Source organism: Pelodiscus sinensis, chromosome 3, assembly GCF_052426305.1.
Source record: "Pelodiscus sinensis isolate ZL-2025 chromosome 3, ASM5242630v1, whole genome shotgun sequence".
In the NCBI taxonomy this organism is placed as follows: domain Eukaryota; kingdom Metazoa; phylum Chordata; order Testudines; family Trionychidae; genus Pelodiscus; species Pelodiscus sinensis.
The window spans coordinates 132684652-132704516 of record NC_143054.1 but is presented as its reverse complement, the minus strand read 5'-3'; the positions used below and the strand labels follow the sequence as shown (position 1 = coordinate 132704516).

At 43.1% G+C, this 19865-nt stretch overlaps 1 protein-coding gene across 1 annotated transcript; it reads right to left on the bottom strand.

Annotated features, from left to right (window-relative positions):
• Positions 1 to 10394: 10394 nt before the first annotated feature.
• PIGM (phosphatidylinositol glycan anchor biosynthesis class M) lies at positions 10395 to 15491 on the bottom strand. The gene has a single exon (XM_014570656.4). It carries the CDS (start codon positions 15301 to 15303, stop codon positions 14008 to 14010), a length of 1296 nt encoding a protein of 431 aa, XP_014426142.3. The 5' UTR covers positions 15304 to 15491; the 3' UTR covers positions 10395 to 14007.
• Positions 15492 to 19865: the final 4374 nt, after the last annotated feature.

Genomic DNA, 19865 nt, shown 5'->3' with positions numbered 1-19865 from the left:
ATCTGAAATCTAATTATGCAACATATTAACACCTGGTAATGAAGACAAAATTGCTTAGACATTCTCTAGTACAAGCCAATACCATACTTTAATATATTTCTAAAAAATCCAAGGCTTTCTAAACAAGGCACAGTAAATAGCAATTTATTTGCATTATAGCAAAATACAATATCTTTGCATTTCTGACACCTCAAAGAATTGACTTCATTTATATCTATAAGATGTACTGTCAAAACCATCCCAACTAAATTGTTATTTTGCCATATTCCACAATAAAAAAGTAAACTTTAAACTAATAAATACAATCATTTGTACACACAGGAATATTTGCAATTTTATATATTGAATAGTTAGTAGGAATCTTCCAACTACTCTTTTGATATTTATTGTGTTCCTGCTGAATATTCCATTAAAACCAAACCTCCCTAAGTTAAGAGAATAATAAAGTCAGAGTTGAGAGCTCAAAAGTCAATAATATGCTAAGTTAAGGTTGAACATGCAATTCACTGTCTCTTTGTGCATTGAAGTTTTGTGATCATTACTTACATACATTACAATTTTCTTCAAATTTAAATACATAGAATCCAGTAGCACTTGTGAAAGGCATTTCTGTGCCAGAAGCTTTGACTCATTTGCGTTACAATTTAGAATTGTTTCATTCACATTTTGGTGTAATTCCTTTTGAAAATTCACTAACGACACATAAACTGAAGGATATAAATATGATTCATGCAGCCTTATTAACTTCATTAACTTATTATTCTTCATTTATGAATATTCAAATAGATAACTGCACAGCTCACCTAATAGGAAATTCCATTAAAAGTGAGTTTAAATATATTTTCTCTTAAAACAAACCAGCTGCATGCACTATAGCTAGATCCAAATGAATGCTCTGTCTCCTACATATGTAAACTCAGTGACCCAATGACTTTGGCCAAGAGCTTGGCACCATCTCAGTGTTTTTGCTCAAGGTTGTTTAAAGGTGACTTTTTGAAAGAAAAGGCCATGTGTAGAATATTCTAGGCAAATAGATTAATGACATTATAAGGAGCTCAGAACACTAGGTTAGAACTGAAATGATTAAGATTTCCATTACACCTAATGTTCTCACTTCATCTATAAATAAATGCAAACATCTGATTAATTCAACATTAATTTTCCACACTTAATTCTCAACAATGAAGAAATGCAAACTACGTTTCCACCAGCATTAACTCAACTGCATTCATTGCCTTTCCTTTTATAATATGTAACCCCCTTTTTCCTCCCCGGGTGTGCCTGGGCACCAGATGTTTTAACCTAAAAGAGATCCTGAGTACCCCAGTGGTGATGGTGTTTAGTTGGGGAAAGCCCTATCCATGCCCTTGCTGCAGTCCCTTGCTGACAATGAATGTAAAATGGCGGTGCCTCCACCTGGCTGGCTTTGTACACACACTGGTGCCTTGAGAGCCTCCAGGAATATACTCATTCCAACATAAAGCTGGATCTAATAGAATACTTTAAAATAAACCATCTTTACTTAACTTAAATAAACAGGGATTAACAGAATAGAAAGGAATAGCATTAACAAAACACATAACAATAACTGAAGCTTATATAGCTAGACAACAGTGACCCCACCCCAGAGTGTGCACACCCTTAGACTCAGTCCCAGACACTTGCTTGCATTGGCGCGCTGATATTGCAGCTGTAGTGAGGGTTTGGTCCAGGCTAAACAGCAGCTCTGTCCCAGGCAGCACTCTTCCAGCAAGGCCCAAACTTAGTGCCTCATGCTGTGCCTATAGGAAGCAGCCTGCTAACTCCCAGTTCCAACAGGCATGTAGTAGCTGCACTCCAACAGCCACTCCACTGGGGGTACATCTAGACTACATGCCTCTGTCGCCAGAGGCATGTAGATTAGGCTACCAGACATAGGAAAATGAAGCGGCGATTTAAATAATCGCCGCTTCATTTAAATTTACATGGCTGCCCCACTGAGCCGACAAACAGCTGATCAGCTGTTTGTCGGCTCAGCGCGATAGTCTGGACGTGCGGGTGTCGACATCAAAGGTATTTGTCGACCACCCAGGTAAACCTCCTGGGATGAGGTTTACCTGGGTGGTCGACAAATGCCTTTGATGTCGACACCTGCGCGTCCAGACTATCGCGCTGAGCCGACAAGTAAATTTAAATGAAGCGGCGATTATTTAAATCGCCGCTTCATTTTCCTATGTCTGGTAGCCTCATCTACATGCCTCTGGCGACAGAGGCATGTAGTCTAGACGTACCCTGGGTCAATGTCCTTGGCAGCAGCCTGGCTCCCCCTCTGGTTCCAAACTCCAAGGCAGAGTCCCAGACTGCTAGGCCTCATTCCTCAAGCACAGTCCTGTCTCCCCCCAGAGTCCTCCCTTCCTATATTTTCCCAAGGGCTCATGGGAATTATAGTCTGGATTGTAGCACACAGGGTCTTTTCAGAATAAAACAGAGGCCCCTTTAGTAAGGGGACTACAAATAGTTTATAACACATTTGGCTAATAAGTGCCATTTTATATATTGAAAAAAAAATAGAAAATGTTAAGACATAGAAGACACCACTGAGTTAGTTGTTGTGACTTCAAACCTTACCTTGTGCATTTCCTCACCTTGCTGGATCAAGGCCTTAAGTCACTGATGCAGAATCCCACAAACACTATTGAATTCAGAAATGATTTTCATATATGCTAAGGCCACAGCAACCAACTCAACTACATTACTGGGACCTGAATAGGCATCACAGATGCCTGGGCTTTTAAAATTACTAAATCCTTTTGAAGAATAGAATATGAAAGAAATGTTACCAGCAATAAGCCAGTTCAAAGAGGACAGAATCTCCTGAAGCAAAGGTGGTGGGAATGAAATACAAAAGAAGCCTTAAATGATCAAATGCTTTTAATGGTACCATGCCAAGAAGTGCAGGAGATAAAATGAAGAGCCAAAGAGGTAGAAACACATATCTCTCACAAGCCCTCACGTGTATTTTCAGAAGCAGCCTTTAAAAGAAAAACATTCTTCTCTTGCCCCTAAAGTCTCCATATAACCAGAGAGCAAGCTTCAGCCACAAAGATCCCGTAAACTACCCCTCCTTCTTTTTAGTAACACACACAATCCACCACACATGCTCCTAGCCAAGTTGCTTGTAAGCCTCCTGAGGGTACATGCCACATAGAAGGGAAGCAAACAGCTTCTCTGCATCTAGGGAAGAGTCTCAGGCAAAGAGCAAAGCAAAGAAGCTTCTTCCTCTTCTTAAGAATCATTAAACTCTCTGTAATTTGTTTACAATGGCAGTGTCCTGCTTTTCAATTGCTTTTAATATTTACAGCAACAACAACCCCTTATGCTGCTACAAGTAACTGACCTAGGTCACATCATTCACATGGTGCACCTATTGAAATTAAATTAACTTTTAATTAAGGTGGCATTGCATGAAATTTGATATTCCCTAGCACTCAGATGAATGGGGCAGAGGGAAGGGAAATTACTTTGAAATCTGGGAGGCAGATTAGTCAAAGAGGAAATTATTCCCTAGCTACTGGATATTATTCCTTACCTCCCCATCCCATTTCATGCCAGTCTGCCTGGGTGAGACTAGGAGCTATGGAAAGGAGCTATATTTCACGACCCACTTCTCCTCAAGATATACAGAAGATCTTGAGCAAAGTCAAGCTTAAGTTCAATCTTGTGTCAGACAAAAAAAATTGTCCTGCACATTTAGATTTCTCTCCAAGAGTGCACAAAGCACACTTCGGGCCTTGAAGACGAGTGGAAACTCATTGGTCTATCTGAACTGTAGGTGCTGCACTCCATTACTGTACCCAATATGAGATACCTTAAAAGAGGCTCGATTTTCAGAGGACAGCTATTCAATACTCCCTGAAAATGGATTTTCTTTAGGGTTCCCAAGTGCTTAGTCACTTTTGAAAATGTGGGTTGTTTGACTGTGCATGAAGAAAGTGCTCAGAGATGATGTGAGGTAAATACAAAGATATGGGTATACACAGCATAAAAAATACACACCAAGAAAAATGAGATGCATTGGGGTATGGACTTCAAACAGAATAAATGGCTTATCTTAAATATATACTAGTAATAGACTATAAAGTAAGCAGTGATGTATCCACCCTGGAGGCTGTCTTCATGATTGACTTATAGAGAGAAGCACTGAGGATTAACTCCTTTTACAAAGAGTGTTTCTGCATTTATTCAGCCCCCCAAAAGATGTTTTAAATATATGATTTCTCACTTAAAAGAAAAGAAAAGAAAAGATGTTTAACAGGACAAGACCACATAAGAGATGTAGTATTTTCATTAAAGACACTGCATTTAAAAAAAATATGTATCTTTATCAGTGCATACTTATCCTACAAAACCCCAGGAAATATATTTTCCCTCTACGATTAAACACAAAAACTGCATGATGCAATATTGTCTTTGAAAAAGAATACTGATCAGATCATATCTGACTGCATGATTACCGTCTTATCTACTCTATGAACCAATGCAGTTCTAGTGCAGGAGTGAGCAATAATTTTTGATGGGGAGTCCCCTCCAAGATTTTGGAAAGTGGTCAAGGGCTGCACTCTTCCATGACATTAATGGAGGCAGTGCAGGGTCTGGGATGGTGGTTAGGTGCAGAAGAGAGCTTGGGGGTAAGGGATTGGAGTGCAGTAGGGGGTCTGGAAAGGAGTTTGGGTGAAGGAGGCGGTTGTGACCTGGGGCATTGGACTGGGGTACTGGGTTTTGGGTTGTGACCTAGGGCAGGAGATTGGGGTGCAGGGTCTGGGAAGGGGTATGGGTTCAGAAGTGGGGCAGAAGGTTTGGCTTAAGTAGGGTAAGGGGGGCAGAGGGTTGGGGAAGGAGGGATTGAGAGTCAGGCTCTGGTGGGAAGACTTACTTGTGCAACTCCTAGCCAGCAGCCCAGTCCATTTCTCAGGTAGGCTGCCTGCCTGCCCCACTCCTGTACTGGCTGTAGGGGCCATGTGCGTTGGTGAATAAGACCCTGAGGGGAGGAGGGAATGGTGCTTTGCGTTCTGCCTGTTCTTCAAACTGGCAGTTCCCATTGGCCAGAAATCGGCCAATGGGAATGTACTGGGACAGTGGCAGCCTGTAAAGCACCACTCCTCCCTCTCCCAGGCTCACAGCTGAGAAAGAGCTGCGGCAGCTGCTTTTCTGTGTGGTGTTCGGGGGGCGGAACAAGTAGGGTGTCTGCCTGATGCTTCCTGCTGTGTCTGGGGGGCTGGGTCTGGTCCGCAGAGGATATTTTGCCAAGGCCTGTTCATAACGGCAATGCCAGTGATACTAGAAGTAAGATTAGGCCACACAATTATTATGCTTTGTTACTGAAGCAAATGTAGAACCCCAGGAGTATAAAGTACAGATTTAAAAGCTGAATTAATAGATTTTATGGGCCTGACTTATTTTTTTCCTTGTCATTTGCACCAGTGTAAATTCAAGAGTAGCTCTACTGAAGTCTGTGTGAAATTAAGAGAACAAGGTCCAGTGCATCTGTGCATTAACGCAGTTGACTTGTATTAATTGGAACTAAAAGTTTTGCTATCTATGGCAGAAAATAAACTCCAGCATTCAGCTTCTCACTGTACTTCTTAGCTAGCAGCAAGAAAACATACACAGTAACTTGAAGAATTTGAAGAATCCCAACAGAAGCAAAAATGTTCAAAGGAACACTTGCACGGTAAAGCTTAAGGGTATAATGAATAGTCAGGATGACTTGCTCACTAATTATTTGTTCTGCACTTAGCTACGGTTATTTTGATCTTTATTATTCAGTTATTTTTGGTTTATCAGTGAGTAAAGTTATTCAGTTTTCCTTCTGTGTCAGAAGGGATTTGCAGTATCTAAACCTCACATATTCCTCTGATGTTCTTCTGTTTATTTCCTCCTTCAGCTTTTAATGAGTCACTGGATTATCTCTAAATCCCAAACACACTTTGGTAGCACACTTTACTCATGAAATGTCAATTTTAAAAGAAGAGAAGAAAGTCATTTTAAATTTGTATCAGTGAATCTACCTAAAAAATGTTTTTAAATACATTTAAGTACATGACTTTTTACGAAGCATTACCAAAAGGCCAGTTTTGTGTTACTCACTTTTTTTTTTAAAGATATACTTTAACAATGTACTTTTAGCTCTTTCAGTCTGTGGAGTTTAAAACAATGATGAATTTTTTACCATATGGAAATAGATTTGTTTTCCAAAAAATAAACATTAACTTCACTGTGATCAATAAAGGAGGGAAAATGCCAAATATTAAAATTTTCTGGAAAAAACAAACAGTTTCCCATATTTTTGGTTTACATTGGATTATGGATCATAATCTAACTTGTCCTCTAACGTTCCAAGAACAATTATAACAGTAAAGAGAGCAGGGTGGCAGCACTAGTGGTGTTGGATGCATGAACTGCAGCCAGGTAGAGCTGTGAAATCCATAGGAAGGCCTGCACAGGCTCTAGCAGCAGTCATGACTTTCTACTCTCTATCCAAATGTGAGTCCCAGCAAAGATACAACTCTAAAACAAAATGGAGTCTTGGAACCACAGTGAAGGAAGGGGACATCAACAAGACAGTACAAAGATGGATTTAGGAAAATGCGTGCCTCTTCCCTAAACAAGAGCTGGTGGGGGAGGAGCGGAAGAGACAAAAACATTTGACAGTTTTATTAGTTATAGTTTTACTGATAGTCAGAAGCAGGTCCAAATGCTGTAGAACCGCACTTCCTCTAACATAACACCTGTACATTGTACACTGCTGTATTTTCTAGAAATGGTATGAGGGAAATAGCAAAGGCAGCATGACACCCTGTCCCAAGACACAGATGACAATGGGTGGAACCAGAATGAGGGAAAAAACTTCTACAAAAAAACCTGGCATCAGTGGCACCTTGAATTCTGTAAGGTACCCTGTCTAGTATAAACTTTGGCCATGCGATGCTGCATACACCAAAACAACTTCAGTGACTTCTCTGTGCTCTGTGGGAGCAGACTACTTTTCCTTAGAGCTCTCTGCCACATTAAATTCTAAGCTCACTATAAAGTGTGAGTGTGGAGCAGAGGGAAGGGCTTGGAAATGCAATACCCAGCAGTCAAATACTCAGGTCAAATTCAACTCAAGCTGATAGATATATATGTATATTATAAACGTTTTATAGGCTGCTTTTTTCTGCTCCTGGCTCCTGTGTATTACTTATTTCAGGGAGAGCATAGGCCTGTGGTCTCAGCCCTTTTACACAATTCTCCATCCTTAGCTTTCATCTCATCTACAGGAAGGAATCTTATTTTGAATGGTTGCAGTCTGTATTTGGGACTCAACTCTTCCCCTTCACACCCAACGTAGTCTTTCATTTATTTTCAATAGAAGTTACAGGGAATTGAGAAACAGCTGTTTCAATTTCTTTTTTGATATGTTTGTGCTTAAGGATTATCATTTTTTATAACTATATTTTGACGCTTGTTACTTTTAACACCTGTAACAACTGTCACCCATCAAATTCAAGCAGCTGCTAATTTTATTTTTTGAGGAGGAGGAGGTGGGGGAGGTGTAGGTGGTTTTATTTTATACATTTGATTTATACTTTGAGGGATTTTTGGAAGGATTTTCCTGAGGGGAAGGATTAAAAAAAACCCAAACCTTTAAACATTTTAAATGACACCTAAAAGGAAAACATGTAGGAACAGACCATTATCTGAAGTCCTTGCATACACTTTTATGGGTTGCATTTGCTAAAGAGGGTATATTACAGTTGAGCTGCTTCAGTTAGAGTGTGAAGAGGAAAAGACTTTCCTGGAGATTGTGACCTTTGGTCTGACCCAGTATGGCCCTTCTTATGTGCAGTAACATTAATGTTCTTTAGAACAACTAAATGAGACTGTTTAAATTGGGGAGGAGGCATAAGGGATGTATATGTATTCAGGTAATTTTTTTCTTGCAAATATAGAGAGCTTTAAAAAGCTTAACAGTAACAAACAAGTTCCTTTACAAATAATTACAATTGAAGCAGTTTAATCAAAAAAACTACTTACACTTTTACAACCCAAGCCTTGCACGGTTCTTGCATTTGAGAAAGTGAAACTAATTAGGAAGAAAGTGAAATGGAATATTTTCATGTTCCCTTAGTCTAGAGAAAGATTGCAAAAAAGTAATAATAAAAAGGTGAAGGGAAAATTTGACTTTTATAATAATTTTTCTAATTTGGAGCATTCTTAACATTTCTGGCTACAATCCTTCACTCTGTTAACGTCAAGTGTCTTCATGGAACCCCAATGAATGAGTGGACAAAGGGTTTGTGTGTATAACAGCTTGCAGAATGGGGGTGTAAGGTTTTATTCTGAAGGATATTTAAATGAAAAGATGTACAGGCAGTCCCCGGGTTACGTACAAGATAGGGACTGTAGGTTTGTTCTTAAGTTGAATCTGTATGTAAGTCGGAACTGGCGTCCAGATTCAGCCGCTGCTGAAACTGACCGCCAGTTCTGACTTACATACAGATTCAATTTAAGAACCCCAAGCTTCCCCAAGTCAGCTGCTGCTGAAACTGATCAGCAGCTGATTCCAGGAAGCCTGGGGCAGAGCAACTCTGCCTCGGGCTTCCTGTAGTCAGCGCTGGTCAGTTTCAGCAGCGGCTGACTTGGGGACGCCTGGGGCAGAGCAGCTGGGGTGATGCTGGGTTGCTCCAGTAGCACCGCTCCTTGGCGCTACTGGACCAACCGAGCAGCACCCCAGCTGCTCTGCCCCAGGCGTCCTGATTCAGCCACTGCTGAAACTGACCAGCAGCGGCTGAATCAGGACCTGGGGCAGAGCAGCTGGGGTGCTGCCGGGTTGGTCCAGTAGTGCCCAGAAGGCACTGCAGGACCAATCGGCAGCGCCCCAGCTGCTCTGCTCCAGGGTCCAAAACAAAAGCCTGGTCTGCTGGGGGGGGGGGGGCACACTAGCCGCGTCCCCCCCCCTCCAGCAGACCAGGGATACAGGAGCAGAGCCGCAGCGGCAGCGGGGTGCCATGCCTCTGAGGCTTTGCTTTGGCAAAGCCTCAGAGGCGCGGGACCCCCCGCGGCTGCGGCTTCAGTCCCGGTGCCTGTGGTCTGCTGGGGACGGTCCCCAGCAGACCACAGGCACTGCGACTGAAGCGGCAGCAGCGGGCGGGTTCCCCCGCTTCTGAGGCTTTGCCAAAGCAAAGTCTCAGAAGCGCGGGGAACCGCAGCTGCTGCCGCTTCAGTCCCCGTGCCTGTGGTCTGCTGGGGACCGTCCCCAGCAGACCACAGGCACCCTGACTGAAGCGGCAGCAGCGGCGGGTTCCCGCGCTTCTGAGGCTTTGCTCTGGCAAAGCCTCAGAAGCGTGGGAACCCGCCCGGTGCCCCTGGTCTGCTGGAGACGGTCTCCAGCAGACCAGGGGCACTGGAGCAGCTTACGAACGGGGCTCTCTCGCCCCGGAGCTCGCAGGTAGCAATCCGCTACCTCGACCTCCGGGGCGAGAAAGCCCCGTTCGTAAGTGCGGATCCGACATAAGTCGGATCCGCGTAAGTCGGGGACTGCCTGTACTTATAAAACAAAAGGGAAGTCTCAGTGGCACAATGTACAAATACCTGTGGCAGAGCACTACAAAGACGGCACCTGCTCTTGCAGCACACAACATGGCCAATGAGAAGGTAAAGGTCAAGGATATACACTTATGTTTGATTAATTCATTACACCATAAGTAGTAACACTGAAATAAGGGGGCTACTTGTGGAGTAAGAAACTACTCAGTGTGTGCAAGATTATTGCAGCTTAGACCCCAATGAACAATAGTAGGTTCTGCTTTCATTAATAAAGTGAATGTCAAAAAAAGAAAGCCAGATAGGTACAAATTATGCATAAATCTGTACATAAAACAGTGTACGAACACTGTTAAATCTTACCCTTTGGAAACTACTGAGATAAATATTGCCTTGGAGAAAGCTATTTTACATGATTTTAGGGAATGGTGTGCTAAACAAAAGTTTTTCTAAAACTAGATAATGAAATCAGAATGGCACTTGCTTAATACTGTTCTCTATTACCAGAAGCAACTCTTCCCTGGACTGGAATCATGTTATCTGTTCCCCTCGGCTGCCTCCCCAGTGCCTTATTGAAACCAGCCTGAGAGAGAGCAGATACACCTTCCCAAGTAGAGGAAATTGACGGCTTTGTGCTTTTCTTCTTCCTCAGCACTCTTAGCCTCGTTCCACAGCTCATTCCAGTCTCCCCTGATCTCCCAGTGTATCACTCTACCCCACCCATTTCTCTCAGGAAATAGAGGGAGCAGCAGTGGGAGAATCAGTCAGCACCAGAAACAATCCTTATCAGAGATGAGCAAACTGAAGGACAAATACTCACAAACTGTATTTACTGCATGTCCTTTTTATTTTCTTCCATGTATAAATATACACATTATACATACATATTAAAATTCATAAAATATCTGTCAAATAATTACTCCCTTATCTAAACTTTTGGGGAAATACTTCATAAAAATAGCATTTGAAGACTTTTAAAACTTTTAGTTGGCACACACCAGACCTATGGAGAACATTGAAAAGATATTTAGCAAAATGCAGACTGAACACTATAATTCAAATAAAATCTTTTATGTTCAATACACCACTGAAAGATATACTTTTAACATGTCCCTGTAACAATGCCAAGTTACCAGTCCATGAAAAAAAACTGGTTTGTCTCCCCCCTTTGCTCTCCACAATTATACTATTTAAGTACTAGCAAAGTGCTCTCTGCTGTTTGCAATATCAATGATGATGTGTTTTACCCCAAAGGGACCACAATCTAAGATGACAGAGGAAGAAATAACATTTTTTAAAGGATCACAAAAAGAATATTTAACTTGATTGCTGAAAAAGATTATCCATTTTGCTAAGCTGATTTAACATATCATTGATTGAGAGGGAGTGAGGAAGACAGTCCATCCAGCTAGCTTGAGGACACAAGTAAAATTTGTATCAGATAAAACTTTGAGGTCTGGAGTTTTTCTTGCTCTAGTGCAGGGCTACTCAACATGTGGCCCCGGCCCATGGCGCGGTTTAGGTTTACGCAGAGCTCAACACACAGCCCGCAGGTGGGAACCAAAACAAATAGTCAATATAATGGTCTTTTGTTTATATGCATTTTAGTAGTTAAATTCCTGGACTGCCATTGCTCATTAAAAGTGCTGTCATGTGGGTAGAAATCAGGTAAATACTACATTTTATTAATATCAGAAGAACTGACTTAATTGGGGCCTGTGTGTTGTGTAGTCTTGCCTTAATCTTTTTATTCATGCCACCAGTGTGAAAGAAGCTATTTGCATATATTTGCAACCACACTTAAGTTGCGGCCATTGGCATGTGCTGCAAGTATCATCGTGGCTCCCGGGGCTTCCAAAGTTGAGTAGCCCTGCTTGAGTGCTTATTCTTTACAATGGGCATCTTGTAACTGTCAATGCTAAAGGGTGGATAAAATGGCAAAATAAAAGCAGCTGTGAGTGTATGATTAGGTATGTTAGAAATCTTGTATTTGTGTAAATATGTACCCGCTGAAATGTTAAGCATTTAGACATTTACACGTAGGGGGGAAGGCAGGAGCCAGTGTTTGTGTGGAACTGGCTTAAAAAACCCCAACTCCCCCCAAGCACTGGTCCCCTCCCCTGGCTCAGAGAGAGAGAGAGAGAGGCAGCGGCAGCAGCACGGGGGGCAGACAGCTCCTGCCACCCCTTCACCTCTTACTGCCTCTGATACAGAGGCAGCAAGGGGTGGGTGGGTGTCCCCGTTAAGATTAACTGATAAGTCTGGGCTTATCGGTTAACTGCATTAATGAGTACATGCTAACATTCCTACTCCTGACACACTGCAACAGAAATAGTAATTACTCTATACAAGCTTCAAGCCATAAGTGCCCAAATTCTAGACAGATTCTTAAAAATAGCTATTTCAATGAGTAGAGGCCCATATCCTTGAACTGAACAGGACAGATGTCCCATTCATTAAAAAAAAAAAAAAAAAAATCATCCTAAGAGACAGAAAATAAAATCCACTTCTCAAACAGTCACATTAAAAGGAAAATATGAACAATATTTAGCTTGAATGATATAGCTAAAGGAAACACAGTGTTATCTCAATCATGTTGAGACATATATATATTTAATGTTAGACACATTAAGAGAAAAGTAATCAAATCTCATATGGGAGAGTGTGACCTGAACACCACAAGGATCAGGAAAGAATCTGCTCCACCTACTGTGTTGCACTAATATTTTTCCTGCGTTTTCTTTATCCTTTGATGCAGTCTACACTACCACTTAAGTTATTGTAACTTGTGGCACATGCATGTAAACAAAATCCCACATGACATAAGTTACATCAAACTTAAAGTGGTGTCTATAGTGCACTGTGTCAGGGAGAAATGCTCTCTCAACATACCTTCTGCCTCTCATTGACAGGGGAGTGCTCTCCCATCAATATAGCAGGTGTTCATAGCACAGCTGCATCGATCTAGCATGGTAGTGAAGACAAGCCCTAAGGATCCACTTCCAGAGGAAATAAACCACTCTTAATGAGCTATTTATCATATGTGCCATTTATGACAATAACAGAAAAATAACGTTACCCACTGAAGTTTCAAATAGTAGATAATAATAAATTAAAATTGGTCAGGACAGGACTGTAGACACCTCTATTCTTATAAAAGATACTACTGTATGTTTAACAGGAAAAAATATTCTCTTTGTTTTAAGAGATTACTGTTTCTGAGATGTTGTGTTCGTTACCATTTGTCTAAAATGTACCACCGGTGTGGATGCTAGTCCACACCTGTTGAAATATTTATCAGTGTTATCTACCCTTGCTCAAAGCCAGTCTAGATGATAGAGAAAAAAGTGCTGCAGTGTGTCTACAGTAGTGTTTCAGTACAGCTTCATTATTAGTTAATAATTCAGTGCTGTAAATCAATATAGAAATGCTAGAGGTGGACAAGGGCTAAGATGCACCCGTTTTACCTCTGATACACACTTAAGCATCCAGACTTAAAGCAGAAATGTGGTTAAAACTTCTGGGGGTGGGGAAAGAGAGGAATTATTTCAACCATGAAAGAAGTTATGAACTTTTAAAGAATTAGTGAGCTGCAGTCAATAACCTGGACAAATCTTAATTTTTTTCTTGTTCTGTTAAAAAAGTGTGAAACAAGATTGTGTACCCATAAAATACAGCAGACAAAATATTGCGCATAAACATTTGGTTACTGATCACTTTTAGTTATATTTGTTTTGCCCATCAACCTAACAAACAACACTTCCCAGCTCCATGTCCCCTGAACATGGGGCTGCCGGCTCCTGCGGCCATGAGGGGCCAGACGGGAGCAGTCTGAGCTCAATCAGTTAATCAGTTAAACACAAGGTTTAACCGGTTAACTGGGATTTTACATCCCTAAAGAACTATAATACCCCTTCTTCTGCAATCTAACAATGTCTACCCAAAACTGAGTTTACTTAAAACTGAGGCCAAAAAGGGTTTGCCTATGCTCCAGTTGGAAACATGTTTCCAGCAGGGAGTAAGCCTTCAGAGCTCGACCCAGGGAAATCGGACAGACTTGTATTCAAACTGCTAGCTTTACAGGACAGGCAGTAGGCTGTGTCTACACTGTTACTTTTAGCTTTCTAAATCAAGGTTAGGAGAGGCCCTGTCCAGCAGTGATTGAGACATTCTTGACAGAAGTCCCCAAACACTTCATGGTCACCATCTTATTTAAAAAAAAAAAAAAAAAAACCAAAGCACAAAAACCAAAGCCACCCCTCCTCCAAAAAAACAAACAAAAACCACTTGAACCTGAAAAGGCTATTTGTAGAAACTGTGTTTTAGTGCAGCGTACATACAATTACATTACTGATATTCGACCAAGTCCTGCTCACTTGAGCAATCTCATTATTATCAATGGGATTACTTGTAGGATTTGACCCACACATACTGATAGGCACATTACTGATGTTTGACTTTTTTGGATACTTTTTCTCCTTTTTGATAGTGAGAAATAATCTGAACAAGGACGAAGCAATTAATGAAAAGGAAAAGCAAGCCTGCTAGCCATATAAGTAGAAAGGTATTATTTCCTTTAAACTCCAGAAAATATGCGGGTACCAGCCACAATGCCTGCCCAAGAAACCAAAGAAGGAGAAGCAGGACACCCCGCTGCCAGGACATTTTCACATTAGGCATTACAAGGGGCAAGAGGCAGAGGTACCAAAGAAAATATTGGGATGTGCAAACTTTGTTAAAACTTACAAAAACAGCAGTGTGTAGGAAACAACAAAAGACAAGGTCTTTGTAATAAGCTAAGGATACAACTAGAAGCAGGAGCAGCTGTGGCAGAAAAGCTGCCAGTCCCAGGGCAAAACTCCATTCACTCTCTGCAGTCAAATACAACATGTAGAAATAGGGAGAGAAATTATGACGGATATCCCTCCTGGTTAAATGATAGAGATAAGTATGTTCCAAGAATTCCCAACCATAGACGTAATAAAATGAAAGACTCAAGGCTACAAATGTAAATCCACCAACTGCCCCGAAAAGCAACACATTGCTGTTTAGCGGCCTTGAAAAAAATTGCCAGAAGTGACCCATAAGAGAAAATTTTGATTTTTTAAAATGGAAAGCATCCGTTGCTCCTTTTTCACAGCAGCCATCATTCTGCAGATGAAGGGCTATGGGCAGAGCATAAGTCACTGGGTAAATTTTCATGTGCACTGAAAAGCCATAGAGTATCGCAGATTTCACTATGTTCCCTTTTTCTATGTAATACATGGTGGCCAGCACAAGCACTGCCACAAGAGACTCTGCGTTTCCTCTGCTGGACACAGCCATCGGCAGAGGATTGAGCAGCCAGAAGGCACAGTACCCACAGGCTTTGCTGGCGTCCATGCCTCTGAGGAGCAGGATGTGGAGCATGAGGCCGGCGGCTGTCAGATCCCCAGCAATGAAAAGCAGCTTTCCAAACAGCGGCGTGAGGTAGATGTTGGGGGCCAGGATCCAGCCCAGCAGAGGGGTGTAGCGGTAGGTGGCTCGCAGGTACGGGGAGCGCCCCTGGCTCACGAACCTGGCGGCATCCGTGAACACGTGGTAGTCCACGTCCGTGTATTTCACCAGCATGGTCCGGTCCTGGTAGGCTCCGTAGCAGAGCAGAGCGAGGCGGAGCAGCGCAGCGCTGCCGAACCACCACCCCGCCCGGCGCCGCCAGGGGGCGCCCGCTCGCTGCCCCTCAGCCCGGCGCGCCGCCATCTCGGCCCCCCCGGGCCTGGGCCGCTGCGCCTCGGCCTCGCCGCCCTGCCCAGCGGCGGCCGTGTGGCGCCCCCTGCCGGGCGGGAGAAGGGGGATTCGGGGCTCTGCCCGAAGGAGGCTGCCCCGCGCCCCACTGGGCTCACCCGCAGGGGACGCACCCAAGCCAACCGCTACTTCCGCGTTCGGGGGCGGGGCCCCAGCAAACCCCGCCCCCCAGCGGCTGCAGTGGAGACGGGCGCAGGCGCACGAGAAAGCCTGAGGCCGCTGCCCTTAGCACCCTGCCAGTGCCGGGGAGGGGAGGGGGGAAAGGGCTGCGCCCGGCCCATCGCGGCTCGTAGAACCCGTCTCGTCTGCGCGCCCCGCCCTAAGGGACACGGCTCTCAGGACAGGAGGGCCCCGGGCACCGCTGCTGCACCTCAGTGCCCCCCCCCCCTTTCCCAGGGAGCGGGTGACACAAGAGTCAGACCCTCCCGGGTGGGTCCTACCCAGGCAGGGCTGCTCTGCCCAGTCCCTCCGTCACAGGGTTGGCAAAGGTGCATTCCAAAAATAAGAGACTGTTTTCTTAGCAGCCTACCTCCCAGTATTCGCAGACATGATTGTTATTCATAATAAGCAGTTCCCACTCACCTACCTTAGCCAGGGGTATGTTCTTGCTCCTTTTTGCAGCGCCTGATCTTTACTGTACAGAGAAGAAAGCACAAGGGACTGTTGGGAATCTGTCCCATATCTCACATCGTCCCCCCAGCTACCCACACCTACCCGAGCTGCCTGTCGCTTCCTTGCTGAAATTAAGGCAAATTAAAAATGAAGTATCATGAAAGTTCTTCTGCAGGACAAGATGTTTACACTGAGGGAATGGACCCTACAGTATTTTGTTTCCTGCTCTGTACGAATAATTTTTTGTATTTCTTTGGCTCATCGTCACACGTTGTACGGCACATTTAGGGTTTGGCAGGTTGACAAATAAACCTCAACTTTGAGATTTTATCCCTTTCATGGGGCATCTGTCCTGCACTGGCCCTACTGGTGTTGAATTCGACCTAGAGAGGCTGAGTGGTAGGCAGATACAGGTGCAGCTGCAGATAATGAAAGGCACAGCTGACCCTGATAAAAGGGAAGCCACAGAAAAGGGGAGAGGAGTGTGTTACAAGGAGTATGAAGGGGAAGGCTGGTTTCCTAGAGTGCTGTGTAGCTGGCATGTTACTTCAGGCTCTGAAATGTGAGAGCTTGTGGTGGGAGCCATAGGTGCTGGGGCTGTGGACAAGTGGCCCTGGGCAATGAAAGGGTGCTGTTAAAGGATCCCTAGGGGAGAGGCCCAGAGTAGTAGGTGGGTCTAATTCTTCCCCTGCTCCCATTTTTCTCCCATATGCTTGTCAGTGGTCAGGACATACTGTAGTTTTACTCCGGGGCAAGAGATTAGACTGAGAGCTGCAATGGGCCCCTGAGGTGAGTGGCAAGGCCGTGGTTGCCCTTCCCCTGGGTGAGAGAAGAGATGATAGTTCTGGGGCTCATCTTGAGGACTGCGCCCCAAGGTTGATGTTGTGGATTATGACCAATATAAGTCTAGACAGGGAGTAGAATAGAAGTGATGGCGGTGAGGCATAGCTAGAGGGTGCCGTGGGGCTTGATGGAGCTAATTCCAAGCATGACTGGCAGGAGGTGCCATCATGGTGAGCTGGTGGATGGAATCTTCTGTCCCTGCCCCATGTATGGGTTTGGGGGCCTGCAACAGGGAATATGTGAGAACTTGTTAACAACTCCTTCTAACTTTGCTAATACTTGGAGCTGGTCTTTCTGTCTCTAATAACAAACAATAATTGTAATGGTGGTTGTTCCAATGGGAATGAGTCACCAAAATATTAACGCAAAATCCTAGATCACATTAACTGTGTAATATTGCAACAGTAAACAAAGGATTTGTTAAGAGTGTTGGGCCCAAGACATCTTTTTTTTCTTTTATACAACATGTGTGGCCTTTGGTGGACTCAAAATGTGCTCACTAAGCCACAATTTGAGGGGTTAAGATCTGCCCTGTACACTGATATTTATAGTTTCAGATCCTTCTAGGGCTACATAATAACTGGTATGTGGTCATGAAAAATGTTGTAGTATCTTCTCTCTTCTTGGGTTCAAGAAAGCCACTTAGCTGACCACGCCTCTATTTGTCAGTTACTATACATTTGTTTCAGGCAGTATACTACCTTTAATGACCCTATTCTTGCTATGGTTCTCCCTTCCTCTGGGCTTATGCACAATTCTTTTCTTGTTGCCTTTTAATGCAACACGTGTTATCATTTTCACTCCTTTGAGGGAATAGCTTACTGGGTCAAATCTGATACCTTTCCTGACTGCAGACTTCAAATATAGTTTGGGATTTGAAAGAGAGAATATACAGTTGGTGTGACAAAGATAAATGGAGTTAAATGGTACTGGATTTGTTTAAAAGCCTTTTGTAATTCTGTTTTGTGAAGACTTGCTTTGGACAGGTTCTGTTGTCCATAATGAGGCAAAATTCCCATTGATTCAAAGGGAGCAAGACCTGTCTGACTGTCAGCTTATCTACATTCCAGGCGCTATAGTGGCATAATGGCAGTGCCTGGTATAGACACAGTCTATGGCAATGAAAGGCGTTTTCTCCATCACTGGAGATATTTTACCTCCCTGATCTGTGATAGGTCAACAGAAACATTTTTCTGTCAGTTCATCTGCATCTGGGGTCTGTTTGTTTGAACTATGACACTCACAGCTGAGGACTTTTCATACCCCTGATTGATGTAGCTATGTCAATCTAAAATTTTAGATCAGGCCTGTGTGAGAAGACAGCCCTTGGGGGGGCCTCCTCTCGCCCCTCGGGATGTAGAATGACCAGTGTGCCTGCCTCAGTTTCATCTTTCATCTGTAGTCCTCAGTAATACCACTCAAGCTTTACAAACATAGATAACCCTTTGTGGGGTTAAGTTATTGCAAAGAGTCCCACACCTTTAAACCATAATCACCCAGCCTAGCCCAAAGTGTATATTCACTTTCAAATCCCAATACTCCAACATCAAGTATAGCTTCCATATCTTTCACTATGCCCCCTCGCTTTTTAATACAGCTCCAGCACCTCTCACCACACCTCTCCTCAGATAGGTTATTCCTCTCCATCCTGTTTAATTCTCAGGTCTGGTTCTAGCTCTCCCCTGCAGAGATCAGAAGGCACATAATTTCCAATGCTTTAATTCTCTCTGGCCATCTGGTTTCAGCTCTCCAGCTCAGAAAACCAGTAGGCATTTCTGTCTGCTGCTCTCAGCTTTTAGCTTTCCCCAGCCATGATGAGAGCTTGTAGGTGACCTCCCTCAGCTGTCTTCCACCTGCCTGCTGAGAATCTACTGCTCATCACTCCTACTTTCAAAGGTACCACCTCCCTGAAGCTCTCGTCCTGGCTTTGCTACGCTCTTCCTACTTTCAAAACTCTACATTCTCACAGTTAGTGCTGAACTATCCAATTCTAGGCCCTCTTCTTTCTTGGTTTGAGTTGTCTCCCATGTACAATACCAAGGGATGATACCACACTCCTCATTGCATCAAATGAGGGCACAAGGGAACTGAACCAGGAGAGCTGAGTTTGATTTCATTTGTGAGTGTTTAATAGAATACTGAGTCTGCTATAGCTGCTGTTCTGAAACAATGTGATCAACAACATTTTCTGAGTTAAAGAAGCCATTAATTTTATTTATCAATTTAACATCCTGATTCCTGAAAGGGAACTTGAAGCTCTTTAAAAGAATTAAGATTCTTCCTTTGAAGTAGTTTGGTTCAGCAGTGGTAGCTGCATGCTAAACCTGTTTCATCATGAACTGTAATGATTTAGGGAAGAAAGGAGGATAGTCCTTATTAAAACTATAAGTCTGGTTTTTTTTCTGTAAAACATTTTTATTCATACAAGCTACCAGATGTCACTCTTTTAAAATGTCAGGAAATAAAACTAATAGAACCATTTTGATTGAAGTTTGACTCTTGTTGCCTATGAAGGGACAAGTACATTGTAAAGAAGAATGTGGATTCAGCTACAGTTGCACATATAATATAAACAGAATAGAAATATTTATGAATTTCACAGAGATTTTCCTTTATGTTTCAAGTCTTTGTTTTGTAGAGTCGCAAAGTCTGTACCTTTTGGATGAGGCCTTAAAAGCTGAGATCCTGTACTCTGTAGGTACATTAAAGATTCCATTGTATTTTCACAATAAGAGGGTGAGGTTTTTTTGCTCTGATCTCCACATCAAAATGTCCCTCTTCACATCTTCTTGCTCTATTGGTTGCTACCATCTCCTTTAGGGTGGAAACATTTCAATGAAATGGCTTACAAAGAGAAAAAACTTTGAGAATCCCAGCTATGCTATTGTTTATATATTGCAGTAGCCTCCAGGAGACCAGCCAAGTTAGGACCTTATTGTTAGAAAATGACCTTACAGTCTAAAAGAAAAGGCATGTCAGGAGGATGACAAAAATCGCAGCAGGGATGGAGGAGATGCAGAAACAAAAATTACAGAAAATGTGCCTAATTTTCTTAGTCTGTC

Coding starts and splice junctions, on each gene's coding strand:
- PIGM (XM_014570656.4), bottom strand. CDS start 15,303: ATGGCGGCGCGCCGGGCTGAGGGGCAGCGAGCGGGCGCCCCCTGGCGG.